This window comes from Arvicola amphibius, chromosome 12, assembly GCF_903992535.2.
Source record: "Arvicola amphibius chromosome 12, mArvAmp1.2, whole genome shotgun sequence".
In the NCBI taxonomy this organism is placed as follows: domain Eukaryota; kingdom Metazoa; phylum Chordata; class Mammalia; order Rodentia; family Cricetidae; genus Arvicola; species Arvicola amphibius.
This window is the reverse complement of record NC_052058.2, coordinates 55,953,983-55,966,606: the sequence shown is the minus strand read 5'-3', so window position 1 is coordinate 55,966,606 and position 12,624 is coordinate 55,953,983. Positions and strand designations below refer to the sequence as shown.

The following is a 12,624-nucleotide window of genomic DNA, read 5'->3' as shown; positions in this document are numbered from 1 at the left end:
ATGGTGTCTCTTGATTCCTCCTTTATCCTTCCCATCATCATGTCCTGCCTATACGTCAGCATTTTATTAAACCAATTTTAGCAACACTGCTTTACAGTGTATGAGATGATTATTCCACAGCACACAACAACACCCTGCTTTTACATGTGTGTTGGGTATCTAAACTCAGATCCTCGGGCTTATGCAGCAAGCACTTCACCAAAAGAGTCATCTCCTTTCCCTGGGTTCCCTGGGTTGGGCTGCAGGACGTGTTGATCGCCCCCCTGATATGGGACCCTATCACGCCTCCTCAAGCATTGCTTAGTTGATCTGCTTCCCTTTCATCATGCTGGGTGTGGATCAGCCTTTTTTGATGAGCAGTGACCAAGAGCATGGTTATACGTGTTTGGGAATTGACAGGAAAGAGAAGTCGTACAAACCACACCTGCAGCTCAGCAAGGTCTTATGTGGCTGGCGAGAGAGAGGCTGCTGGTGGGGTTCTCAGTCTGAGGCAGGGGCTGAAAACATTCTTATGAGTGTTCTGAGATTGTCAGTGATTCTTCCACTGGGATCTTGACAGCAGCCTCCTTAACAACTAGACCATGGCTCTTTAGCTGGTGTTTATCATTCTGCTCCACTCTGTTTTGGTTTTCATTTCATTTTGTTTCAATTTGTTTGAAATATAACCTTGCAATGAAGCCCTGGCTGGGCTGATGTTCACTGTGCCCTAACCTCATAGAAATCTCCTGTCTTGGCTTCCAAAATAATGAGATTACAGACACTTAACACTAGGTCTTTCTATTTAGGTTACCCTACTTAAGGAAGAAAGATGCATGGGACATGGGCTCACTTAGTACAACTCAAGGGATGTATTTCACATATACGCATGCAGGGTGTTTGTGATTCTCATATATGTATGGCAGATGTATGTGTATGTAACTATAAATATTATTTCTACTTTGGTGTTTGTCTTTTTTGCTGTGTGTGTGCATGTATACGTGTGTGGGTAGGGGTATATTTATGTATGTGTGAATGAATATGCACATGTATATGCAGGTATGTACATCCATGAGTGTGTAGGCCAGAGGAGGATATCAGGTAGCCTGTTCTGTCATTCTCCACCTAACAAAGTCTCTCACAGAACCTAGAGCTAGGCTAAAAGCTAATACCAATCTTCCTGTCTGCATGTGTGACCTGACCACTCCAAGCTCTTTACATGGGTTTGGGAATTTGAACTCAGGTCCTCATGCAGCATAATTCCTATCTGCTGAATTATCTCTTTGGTCCTATTTAAGGAATTTTTTTTGAGACAAGGTCTTATTATGTCGTCTAGCCTGACTTTGAAATTGGTATTCACCTTCCGTATCCTCCCAAGTGCTGGAATTATAAGTGTGTGTTCTTTCTCTCTAGGATTACAAGTGTATACAATCATTCTCTCTCTCTCCCTCTCTCCCTCCCCCCCCCCCCCCCCCCCCCCTCTCTCCCCCCCCCCCCCCCCCTCTCAGAACCAAGTCTCTTACTCATACAAGGCAAGCACTTCTGCTACTGATCTAAGTCCCCAGCCAAACATCATTTTATCTACCAATACTAAATGTTCTAGGGATCTATCGCAAATGTATGACAAAAAAATTTAAATGATGTACAGACAAAGTTTTCCTGAGGCCTTAACTTATATTAGTGAAACACTAATATAATATAAGAGCAACTCACATATTCATCCCTTGGTGGCTAAGTTCAGTAAAGTAGGTGAATCCTTCAGTAGATAGCGGGTAGTAACAAAGGGGAATAAGAAACTCTTGCTGACACAGAGTGTTGACTCGGACTCACTATGGACTGGAAAAACTGAGGTTTAACCTAGTACACATGGTGTCTTTTACCTAACAAAAATGTAAGACAGGAGCTGGAGAGATAGCTCACCAGTTAGGAGTGTTAGCTGCTCTTCCAGAGTACAGGGTTTGATTCCTACCTTTCATCTGCTGAACTCACAACCGTTTGTACCTCCAGTTCAAAGGGATCCAATAGCCACTGAGAACATCAGGCATGCATGTGCTGCAGGGACATACATGCAGTCAAAACACCCACACATGCAAAACTGAAAACATTATTTTAAAAAGAAGCACATGAGAGGCATGTGTGGTAGAATCTACGTGTGTATGTTTTATTAGCATGTATTAATTACACATGAGTTTCATTATGACTTTTTCTTTCTTTTTTGTTTTGTTTTGTTTTTGTTTTTCAAAACAAGGTTTCTCTGGGAAGCTTTGGAGCCTGTCCTGGCACTTGCTCTGTAGACCAGGCTGTCTTCAAACTCACAAAGATCCACCTGCCTCCCGAGTGCTGGGATAAAAGGCATGTGCCACCACCGCCCGGCCATTATGACATTTTCATACATGTATATTATGTACATTAAGTTCACGCCAACCTTGTTAATGTCTCTTTCCAACTCTTACTCCTATTGTTCGGTTTTTTCTTCACCAGATAACCTCCTTTCCACGTTCCTGGCTTGGATGTGTGTATATGTGTGTAAGACTCATTAAGGCTGCATGGGGGAGGGCTGTTTACAGGAGAACGGGCACTTTACCAGTGGCTATGTGAAGGAAATGTCTCTCCCTCCCCCATTAACAACATGTAAAACCTCAGGGAAAGGTAGGATTAGCCCCTCTCTCTTCTGTGACAAGTGTTAGCAGGCTCCTATTTACACAACACACATATTAAGTTTGTTATTATTCTGTGTGTGTTGACAAGAGGACAACCCTGGAGAGCTGGCTCCTCCTATATGGGTTCTGAGGATTAAACTCAGGTTAGGCCTGTGCAGCAAGTGTCGTTAACCATTGAGCCATGTTGCTAGGACCTGTTTGTATCTTTTAAAGAAATGTTGACAGAATTAACCGAAGCAAATCAAAATTATTATCTACAGCATGAAGAAGAGAAGCAAGCCAGAGGATGTGCTTTATTATGTCGTCTCGGGTTTGGAAACACTCATTTGTCACATGACTTAAACTGTGATATGACAGAGAATGTAGCTCAGCGGCAGAGCACACGCCTCACACGCACAGGGCCTAGCACGGAAAGCAAAAAGAAGAAAAGTCAATCCCCAGACTTGAAAACGAGTTGAAGGACATGGGGCCAGAGAAGAGTTCATCCTAGACCAACAGCTGGTTCTTTGTGTGAGCCCTCCGCCTTGTTCTCCCTACAGGTACCTGGTGGAGGGGAGCTGTGGGATCCCACTTTACTGTCAGGAATTGCTGAAAAACCTCGACCACCACAAAGTTCTCCTTTTCCAACAAGCAGAGCCTGAGGAAAAGACAAACGTGACCTGGAATAACCTGTTCAGTAAGTGCCTTTCTCAGGACTACTCTGTCACTGGGTCTTCTTGTAGAACAAGGTGGCAAGGATCGAAGCTAGCCCATGGGCCACTTCCTGCGGAAGAGGGCTTCCGGAGAATAAGAAAGCACTAGATCTGAGATCCTAAGAAGACTAAGGAAATCCAACTAACCTGGACTTCCAGGGCTGGGCTAAAGGATGCGCACGCACCTCAGCTGGGCAGGAATGGTGCAAGCACTTTGGAGGCAGAGGCAGGTGGATCTCTTGAGTCCAAGGCCAGCCTGGTCTACAGAGTGAGGTCCAGGACAGCCAGAGTGGTTATACCGAGAAACTCTGTCTTGAGATCCTCTCCCCCCTCCAAAAAAAATAAAAAACAAACAAAAATCAAAAATATATACCTCTGATAGACAAGAAAGAACATGGGGAGATGTGAGGACCCCATCAGGGTCTTTTTGAACCCTTCATTTGACTTTATCCCAACATGTTACTCTTTGCTTGTTAGCTTTTGCTCACTCTTCCTGGTGTTTTGGTTAATTACTTGGGAGTCTGTCCCCGTAGTTTTATGCACCGAGAGGCCTGGAAGCATGCATTACTCATGCTGATCACCCTCACAGATTATATTACACTGAAAGTCTTTAATAAATATATTGCTGTGAACTGTCTAGTACTGCGTGTGCTCACTGGTGGGCCACTTTCTGCCTGGCAGTCTTTTGGTGCATTACTTACCTCTTCAGGAGATGAGGAACTTAGCTCTATTTACCAGTGCATTTGTACCTCACCCACTAATTGTTATAGGAATAACTTGAGCGGTAGACATTTTTGAGCACGTTTGGGTAGACCAATGTAGTAGGCGTGTTTATTCACGACCCTCACCATTTTAAATCTCCCCCTGGTTATAGCCATGTCCCCTTATAAGGCCAGTGGGCATACGAATGAGCACAAAGCTCTATATTACTATGTGTGATAGGATGGAGTCTAGTTTGTTGTGAAGCTAAAGTATTTTTGTAAAGCTAAAAGTATTATGGAGACACCAATAGTACCAATTCTTGTTTTGGAGGGTGGGAAAGGAACATAAAATAATTTGAGTTAATTTAAATTCTCATATATCAGTTTTATTTAAAATGAGATGCTCTAGAACATTTGGTGAACCACGACATCTGTTCAGCTTTTCTCACCTGAGTTTCTTCTCCAAGTTTTCAGGGAAATCAGACTTTTTGAAGACAGGAAATTGATTCTCAACTTTCCTGCCCTCTTGTCTCCCCATAGAGAATTCTGTTAGGCCGACAGAAGACACGCGTTTTTATACTTTGGTATCTGAGGGACGTAAGGAAGTCTGTTACCTTGCAAGTGGTGTCAGGCTAAAGAACTTGTCACCTCCAGCATCACTGAAAGGTAAAGGAAGCTGAACTTGCATTCACTTTTCAGTACGCTTTGCTTTTGCCTCATCTAGGATGGCTCTCTAAAGAAAAATGATAACCAAGCTCTTTGAGTACTTGTTTTGCATTGCCCTAGGTGGTAGGCAGGCAAGCAGTGAATTTGGTTTTTCTCCCTCTAGTTAGGAGACTCCTCTTGGTACATATTCTGGATTGAACAAATGTTTATTCAAATGCACAAAAGTGAAGTATGAAGAGTAGGGGAGGTGGCTCAGTTGGTAAGGCATTTGTTGTGCCAGGCTAGAGGAAGGACCTGAGTTCAATCCCTAGAACTCACCAGGCATAGTGGCACATGGTTTTAGCACCAGCACTGAGGGGGTAAAGATAGGAGGCTCACTGAGACTTAGGATCTACCAGATTAGTTGAATTGGTGAGTGTCAGGCTCCATGAAAAAAAAAAGACCTGCTACTTTTCTATTGCCATGACAAAACACCAGGGCCAAGGTAATTCATTAAAGAAAACATTTAATCCTGGGCTCATATCTGTAGAGGGTTAGAGCCCATGACCCTCACACAGTGGGGAACATGGCGGCAGGCAGACACGGTGCTGGGGCAGTAGCTGACAGCTTACATCCTTTCCCATCAATGGGAGATAGAGGGAGCTCTCTGGGAATGGTGTGGGCTTTTGAAACCTCACAGCCAACTCCCAGTGACACACCTCCTCCAACAAGGACACACCTCCTAATCCTTCCCAAACAGTTCCACCAATAGAAGGCCAACATGTGAGCGTTTGGGGGCCATTCTCATTCTAATACCATAAACCCCATCTCACAAAGTCAGATGACTGGGAATAGTGGTGTACACCTTTAATATCAGCACTTGAGAGGCAGAGGCAGGTGGAGCCTGGTCTACAAAGTGAGTTCCAGGACAATTATGGTTGCACAGAGAAACCCTGTCTAAAAGAAACAACAAAAAAGTAATTAAGTAAATAAATAAAATGAGGAGCAATTGAGGAGGGCTCTCAATGTGGACTTCTAAGTGCACACACACAAACAAGCACATGTAAATACATGTGCACAAACATATTCACACACACACACATACAAGAATGGAGTGTAAGGCATTGTCAATTAAGCTGAAACCAATCACAAGGAAGAAAAATCTAACACTGAGACATTTTCTAACATCGGATTTGTGAGACAGAAATAACAAAGCACAGGCTTGTATTCAAGATAGATTGTCACACTCAGGGACAATGAGCTTGAGTCCATTTTGTAGCTTGCATGTAGTTCTAGTCTATGCTGTCCAGAAGTAACTTTAAATGTTTGGAAGGATGGCCTGGGGACACTGAGTCTGTGACAGGTAGTGTTTATGTTACACTCACTGAGTCTCCTGAAGTGTGAAGGCATCTTAGCTTACGTTTAACTCCCACCTACCTACCTGTGTTCCACATGTTCTGCGACATGTTCTGTGAACACATTAAGAAATTCAAATTTGTCTCTAATGGATATAAAAGGTCTAAGAAGGGGGCTAGGAAGATGATTCCATGCTGCCCTTGCAAAGGATCTGGACTCTTGCCAGCACTCACACGGTGGATTACAACCCCTGTAACTCCAGTTCCTGGGGGTCTCCGATGCATGCAGTGAACATGTCCTGACACAGACTCATACATATAAGAAAAACTTTTTAAAAAGTCTCTAAGAAGGGGTCAGGGATGTAGCTTGGTGGTAGAGCAAGTTGTTAAGCCTGCTTAGGGGTCCTGGGTTTAGGCCCCAGAACATACATACCTCAAAAAAAAATCTAAAGACCAGGAACACATGAACTATGTCCAAGCTTAGATGAAGAGTTGGGATGGCACTCTGGGCTCTCCAGCCCTTACTAAAGCAATAGAGACAATAATGGGTGTCGTGAGCAGAAATGAATCCCTTGAGCAGATAGGGAGAGCCTTGTGCTTACTCCTGAGGCAGATTCATGGAAAAGAAGAGTCAGTGAAGACAGCGGGGCAGCTGGAGAAGTCTTCAAAGCACAGGAGGGCGACCCCACTACTAATGGCCTCCTGTAACATCTCCTCACACTTCTTTGTCACCCTTTAACACTAACTAGAATACCCTAAAATCTGTCTTATTCCTGTCATGTGGACAGACTATAGAAACTGCATCTTGTATGTTTCCGGTATGAAACTGGCTACTAAGCAATTACCTTTTTTGACTTTGCTTAGCTAGGTTTCTATAAACCAGAATCGTAGCTCTGGACAGTCCTCTGTCTCTAGAATGCATCTGATAATGGTAGATAACCAATGTCCCATTGTGGCTTTCCCCATGCAGAAATCTCCCTAGTCCAGCTGGACAGCATGAGCCTTTCCCATCAGATGCTGGTGAGATGTGCCGCCATCACTGGCCTAACCTTCACCACAGAGCTATTGTTTGAGATTCTCCCCTGCTGGAACATGAAGACCATGATTAAGGCTCTGGCCACCCTCGTGGAATCAAATATTTTTGATTGTTTCCGAAGTAGGAAAGATCTTCAACTAGCCTTAAAACAGAATGTGACCACATTTGAGGTGCATTATCGCTCTTTGTCCTTGAAGCCCAGCGAGGGGTTAGGTGAGTAGTACCCGGAGAAGGTTTGTCTTTCCCCCTTGGCTAGAGGTATGTCTAGATAAGAGAACTGGAGCCGAAGAGGCAGAGCACTAACCTAGCATGCACAGTGTCCCGGGGTTCAAACCCCATCACCACAAAAACAAACAAACAAACCAAAAAGAAAGTGTGTTAGGAAGGAGCGGTTGAATTGGTGCCTGCTGCCCGGCTGAAGAGTCCTTCCTTCTCCTTCCAGCTCGTGCTGAAGAGGAACTCCGTGAGAAGGAAGGGGATGTGATCGAGTGCCAGATCCTGCGCTTCTGCAGACCTATAATGCAGAAAACGGCCTATGAACTCTGGCTTAAGGACCAGAAGAAGGTCTTGCATTTGAAATGTGCCCGCTTTTTGGAGGCAAACGCCCATCGGTGCAACCACTGCAGGAACAGGGACTTCATTCCTTACCACCATTTCATAGTGGACATCCGACTCAACCCCTTGGATATGGATACCGTCAAGAAGATGGCAAAGTCTCAAGGATATAAAAGTAAAATTTAATTCACTTCTAACCAATCCCAGCTCTTGCTTGGACATCTTAGAGATTAAAATCTGTACGGATTGATTGGGTCAGGACCTTAAAGGCTCCAATCCCCTGGGGTTTGGGACACAAGCCGTGCGACAGGTTCATGGGGCAGGAAAGAGCTGGCAGTGCAGCTGGAGTGGCGGAGTCCATCTCCCTGGGGCTTCCATACAGAACTCTGGCAAACAAAGGGCAGCTGAGCTGATATCAGAGTGTCTCCCAGCAAGGGATGGAAGCCAGTGAGGTGGCACATGGGTTAACTTCCACGATGTCCCCTGAGCCTTGAGGAGTCAAAACAGATGTCTCCATTAAGGCTGAGCTCACCACAGCCACTTATGCTTGGTACTTTATCCAGCTTTGAGTCTCTGCTAAGTCATCACCTCCTCAAACAGAAGCTCCCCCGACCAAGAGCAAGAGCAGCACCAAGCTATGAGTATAAGCAGAAATACTTAGAAGGCATTTTGATACCTTGTCATTTTAGCAAAGCAATAATAATAGGTTATCCTATTATATAAAATAAATGGAAATAGCCTATATTGTTTTGTGGGGGGAACCTCTGGATCCTTGCTGATCATAGGAGGTATCCCACACCTGGTTCTGGCATTTCTGCCTAACAACCTATGACTTACGGTGGCAACATTTTCCATTCATACAAGGGTACTTCCCTTCAAACTTTTTAAAAAATAATTAGCTAACAAAATAGTAGGTTTCCACGTGGCTTTTTCATATATACATCTTTAGTTTCACATAACTCTCCTGTCCCTTCAGTTCTCTCTCTGTCTCTCATTTCTGAGACAGGGTCTCATTATATAGCCCTGTGAGCCTGGAACTCACTACTTACACCAGGTTGGCCTTGAACTTGTGAGTGGTGGTGTTATGGTCACGTGCAGTCATACCCCAGCTCTGCCTCCTGTTTTCAAGAGGGCAGGAAGAGGACAGATATCAGGGACTTTGAGATGGCTCAGAGGAGAGAGGCAACTACTGTCCACCTGGAACCCACATGAATCATAAAAAGGACCTGCTTCCCACAAGCTGTCCTCTGATGTCTTCATGCACACTATGGCACATACGCCCACTTACACAAGTAAATAATGTAAAAGAAGAGGGTCCATCTTTGAGTTTAGAATCTTAGAGTCAAGTCTTCCAAGGACTTAGGCACACAGAAGGTGGGTCATCAGTGGTAGGGCTCATTTCCCAGGGCAATGCGGTGTCAGAGAAATGTAACCAGTTGTCACCAACTGCTAACTACCATCACTTATCATCCTTGATGTTATTTTTTTCAAAATTGAAAATATATTTATTACTATTACAAAACTAAACTGATTGTTGTACATACCTGTAATCCCAACACTTGGAACATAGAGGCAGGAAGGTCAGGAGTTCGAGGTCATCATTGGTTAGATAGCAAGTGTAAAGCCAGCCTGGGCTCCAAGAGACCTTGTCTCAGAGAAAACAAAGTTAATACATGTGTCGAATGCTGCTGACATTAAAATCTGTACCGAGAAACCAAGACACAGTGAATGCCACCATCTAAAATGAGATTCTAGATGGAGCTACACAGACTTCAAAGGCTTGGTTAGCGTTCAAGGGGTAGGGTTCTTACGCAGTGTGCTAAGAACACTGGCAAAGCTCCGCATGCAGGCTGATGGTCACACACGTTGGGGAATCTGTTCTGTAAGGACAAGGGCACAGAACCTTCAAATTGCATTTTTACGAACTAAGAGCTCCCTTCAGATGTGTGGAGGCTGACGCAAGAGGATGGGAAATAGGGAGTAGGAGGGCTGCAGAGCTCAAGGACCACCTGGATTAGATAGTAAAACGCTGTCCCAAACAAAGCAAAACAAACCTATGAAGTTATATTTTATTGCTAGGTGGCTGTCCTACCTCTGCCACTGGCAAATGCTCTGAGATAGGCTGCTTTCTTCTCACCATGGGACTTTCTAACCTCTTGAAGTCTCATTAGATGGAAGATGTCTAGTTCAAGACTTTATCTCCTTAAGTTAGCCTTTAGAGTTCTTCATTAGAGTATTTTCTAGACCATGTAGGTCTAGAGTGTTTTCTAGACCATGTAGGAAGAGTCATCAGAGTACTTGCCTAGCATATTCAAAGCCCTGAGTTTGAATCTTAGCACTGCATTCCCACAATTCCAATTCGGAAGATGGGAGGATGCAAAGTTGAAGGTTATCCTTTGTTGGTGAGGGTTTCTGTCCTGCCCAGTTCCCACAGTCATTAAGTCCCAAAGAAATCACACAGAGGTCTACATTAACTATAAACTGATTGGCCCATTAGCTCAGGCTTCTTATTAACTCCTATAACTTATATTAGCCCATTATTCTAGTATATGGTTAGCCACATGGCTCGGTACCTTCTTCAGTGAGAGAGTCACATCTTCCTTCTGTGGATGGGTCACTACTGCAGAGGAATGGGCTTCTTCTTCCCAGAATTCTACTGTTCTCTTTGATCTGCCTCTACTTCCTGTCTGGTTGTCCTGCCTATACTTCCTGCCTGGCTACTGGCCAATCAGTGTTTATTTAAAAATATGATTGACAGAATACAGACCATTCTCCCATAATTCTTGGTTACAAGTTGAGTTCAAGGGCAGCCTGGGATACATGAGGCCCCATCTCAAAACAACTTATATATGTATGTGTGTATATATATTTAAATTTCAATTTCTTTAGGACACATTAGTGTTACTTTATGATTGTTAAACTGTAGTTTTAATTATTGTAGGTTAAGTGGGTTAGGATAATGTTATCAGCTATAACAAACCAGCATTTCAGTGGGATCAGCACAGTGGAATGGGACTTTATTTACCAGCCTTTTTTATAATCCACCACAATAAGTGGTGGTGGCGCATGCCTTTAATCCCAGCACTCGGGAGACAGAGGCAGGTGGATCTTTGTGAGTTTGAAACCAGCCTGGTCTACAAGAGCTAGCTCCAGGACAGGCTCCAAAGCTATAGAAAACCCCTGTCTCAAAAAAAAAAAATCCACTAAAATTTTGACAAGTGGTCTGGCAGACAGCTACAGACTCAGGCTCCTCCTGGTTGGTGATTTGCTTTCCTTTGGCTGTTCAGAACCAGCTACAATCCTGTCTAAGAAAAAAAAAAACAGGGTAGAAACCCATCTGCTTCAGAAGTGACACCCATCATGTATGATCTGATTCTACCAGAGAAAAGAGCCACATGGCTTTTTCTAAGCTGAGGTGCCTGGGGTGGGGCGGCGGGGGACTGGAAACTATGGCTCCTTGCTGGGTAGAGGGAATAAGAGTCTTTGGTGGGTGGCAATCATCTCATTTGCTCAATTATTTTCTAGCTGAAGAGGACGTCATCTTTTCTAAGACGGGGCTCCATAAGAAATACAGATTCCCTGAGAACCTCAGGTACGCACGTATGTAGTTTTTAGGAACTAGAACAGAAGCAGTGGTCATGAGATCACCCTTGGGGTCACTTCTGAGTCAGCCCTTTAGGCCTGTTAGGCCCATAGGGAAACTGGTAGGGGCTGCCTGGTGCATCTGGTCAGTGAAAGCAACACTGGATCTTTGTTAGTCTTCAAAGATAATTTCATATTAAAATCTGTGTGGTGTCTATAATCTACTGATGATCTACCTATTCTTATATTTGAACAGTGACACAGAAACAAGGGAAGTAATATTACATTTCTTTGACAACATTATCCTAAAGATAAGGTCGTCTCCGGAAGACATCATTCCATCAGAATCGTGCCGGTGTGAGGAGCTGCTCCAGCTTGTCATCTTGCCACTGGCCCAACATTTTGTAGCCTTAGAAGAAAACAACAAAGCCCTGTACTATTTCCTAGAAACTGCATCTGCTTATCTCATCCTGGGTGACAACTATAAGGTAAGCTATTGTTCTACACCTCTTCCTCCTCCTCTTCCACCCCTAAGACTCAGACACACAGCCAGAGTCCAGCTCCTGTGTGCTTTTGTATGACTTCATGTTGATCCCTGTCAGCAGCCCTTTCCTTAGGAAAAAAAATCACATTGCTGAGAAGGGAAGTGATCTCGGACTGAGAAAAAAGTGTTAGAGCAATTTCAAGTAGCATCATTGCCTTAGTCAGTGCTCTCCTGCTGTGAAGAGACTCCGTGGCCACAGCAACTCTTATAAAGGAAAGCATTTAACTGGGGGCTTGCTTACAGGTTCAGGGCTTTAGTTGATTGTCATCATGTTGGGAAGCATGGTGGCACACAGACAGAAATATGATGCTCAAGAAGGAGCTGAGAGTTCTATACCGAGATCTGCAGACAGCAGGAAAAGTGAGGCACTGGGCTTCTGAAACTCCATAGCCCATCTCCAGTGACACACTTCCTCCAACAAGGCCACAAGTACTCCAACAAGGTACCTCCTAATAGTGCCACTCCCTAATGACCAAGTATTCAAATCCATGCGTCTACAGGAGTCATTCCTATTCAAACCACCACAAGCATCAAGCATCATGGCATGGTGGCATGTGCCTGTGATGCCAGTACTTGGGAGGTAGGGGCAGGATGATCAGGATCTAGTCAAGGCCAGATTCAGCTACATGGCAAGTTTATGGCCACGTAAGATATACAAGACCCTGTTTTGAAAAAAGAAGTAATTAATAATCGATTAATTATAGCACTACAACCAAGCCAGGCATGGTGGTATACTTCAGAAGCTGAGGCAGGACAGTCACAAGCTTGAAATCAGCCTGAGCTACATAGCAAGTTCAATACCACCCTAGGTTACAAAGCAAATCTTTCATTAATTAATGAAATATTGGCCCTTTTGAAATTGTCCAGGAGAGAGGAGA

General features: G+C 44.1%; 1 protein-coding gene across 1 annotated transcript in view; it reads left to right on the top strand.

Moving 5' to 3' along the window:
- Adcy10 (adenylate cyclase 10) overlaps positions 1-12,624 on the top strand; it is a 68,431-nt gene that overhangs the window by 37,688 nt on the left and 18,119 nt on the right. Inside the window, exons 17-22 of the mRNA XM_038349612.1 lie at positions 3,176-3,312; positions 4,570-4,695; positions 7,000-7,278; positions 7,508-7,795; positions 11,146-11,212; positions 11,459-11,690. Of these exons, the coding sequence (XP_038205540.1) occupies positions 3,176-3,312; positions 4,570-4,695; positions 7,000-7,278; positions 7,508-7,795; positions 11,146-11,212; positions 11,459-11,690 (1,129 nt within the window). The remainder of the gene's footprint in view (positions 1-3,175; positions 3,313-4,569; positions 4,696-6,999; positions 7,279-7,507; positions 7,796-11,145; positions 11,213-11,458; positions 11,691-12,624) is intronic.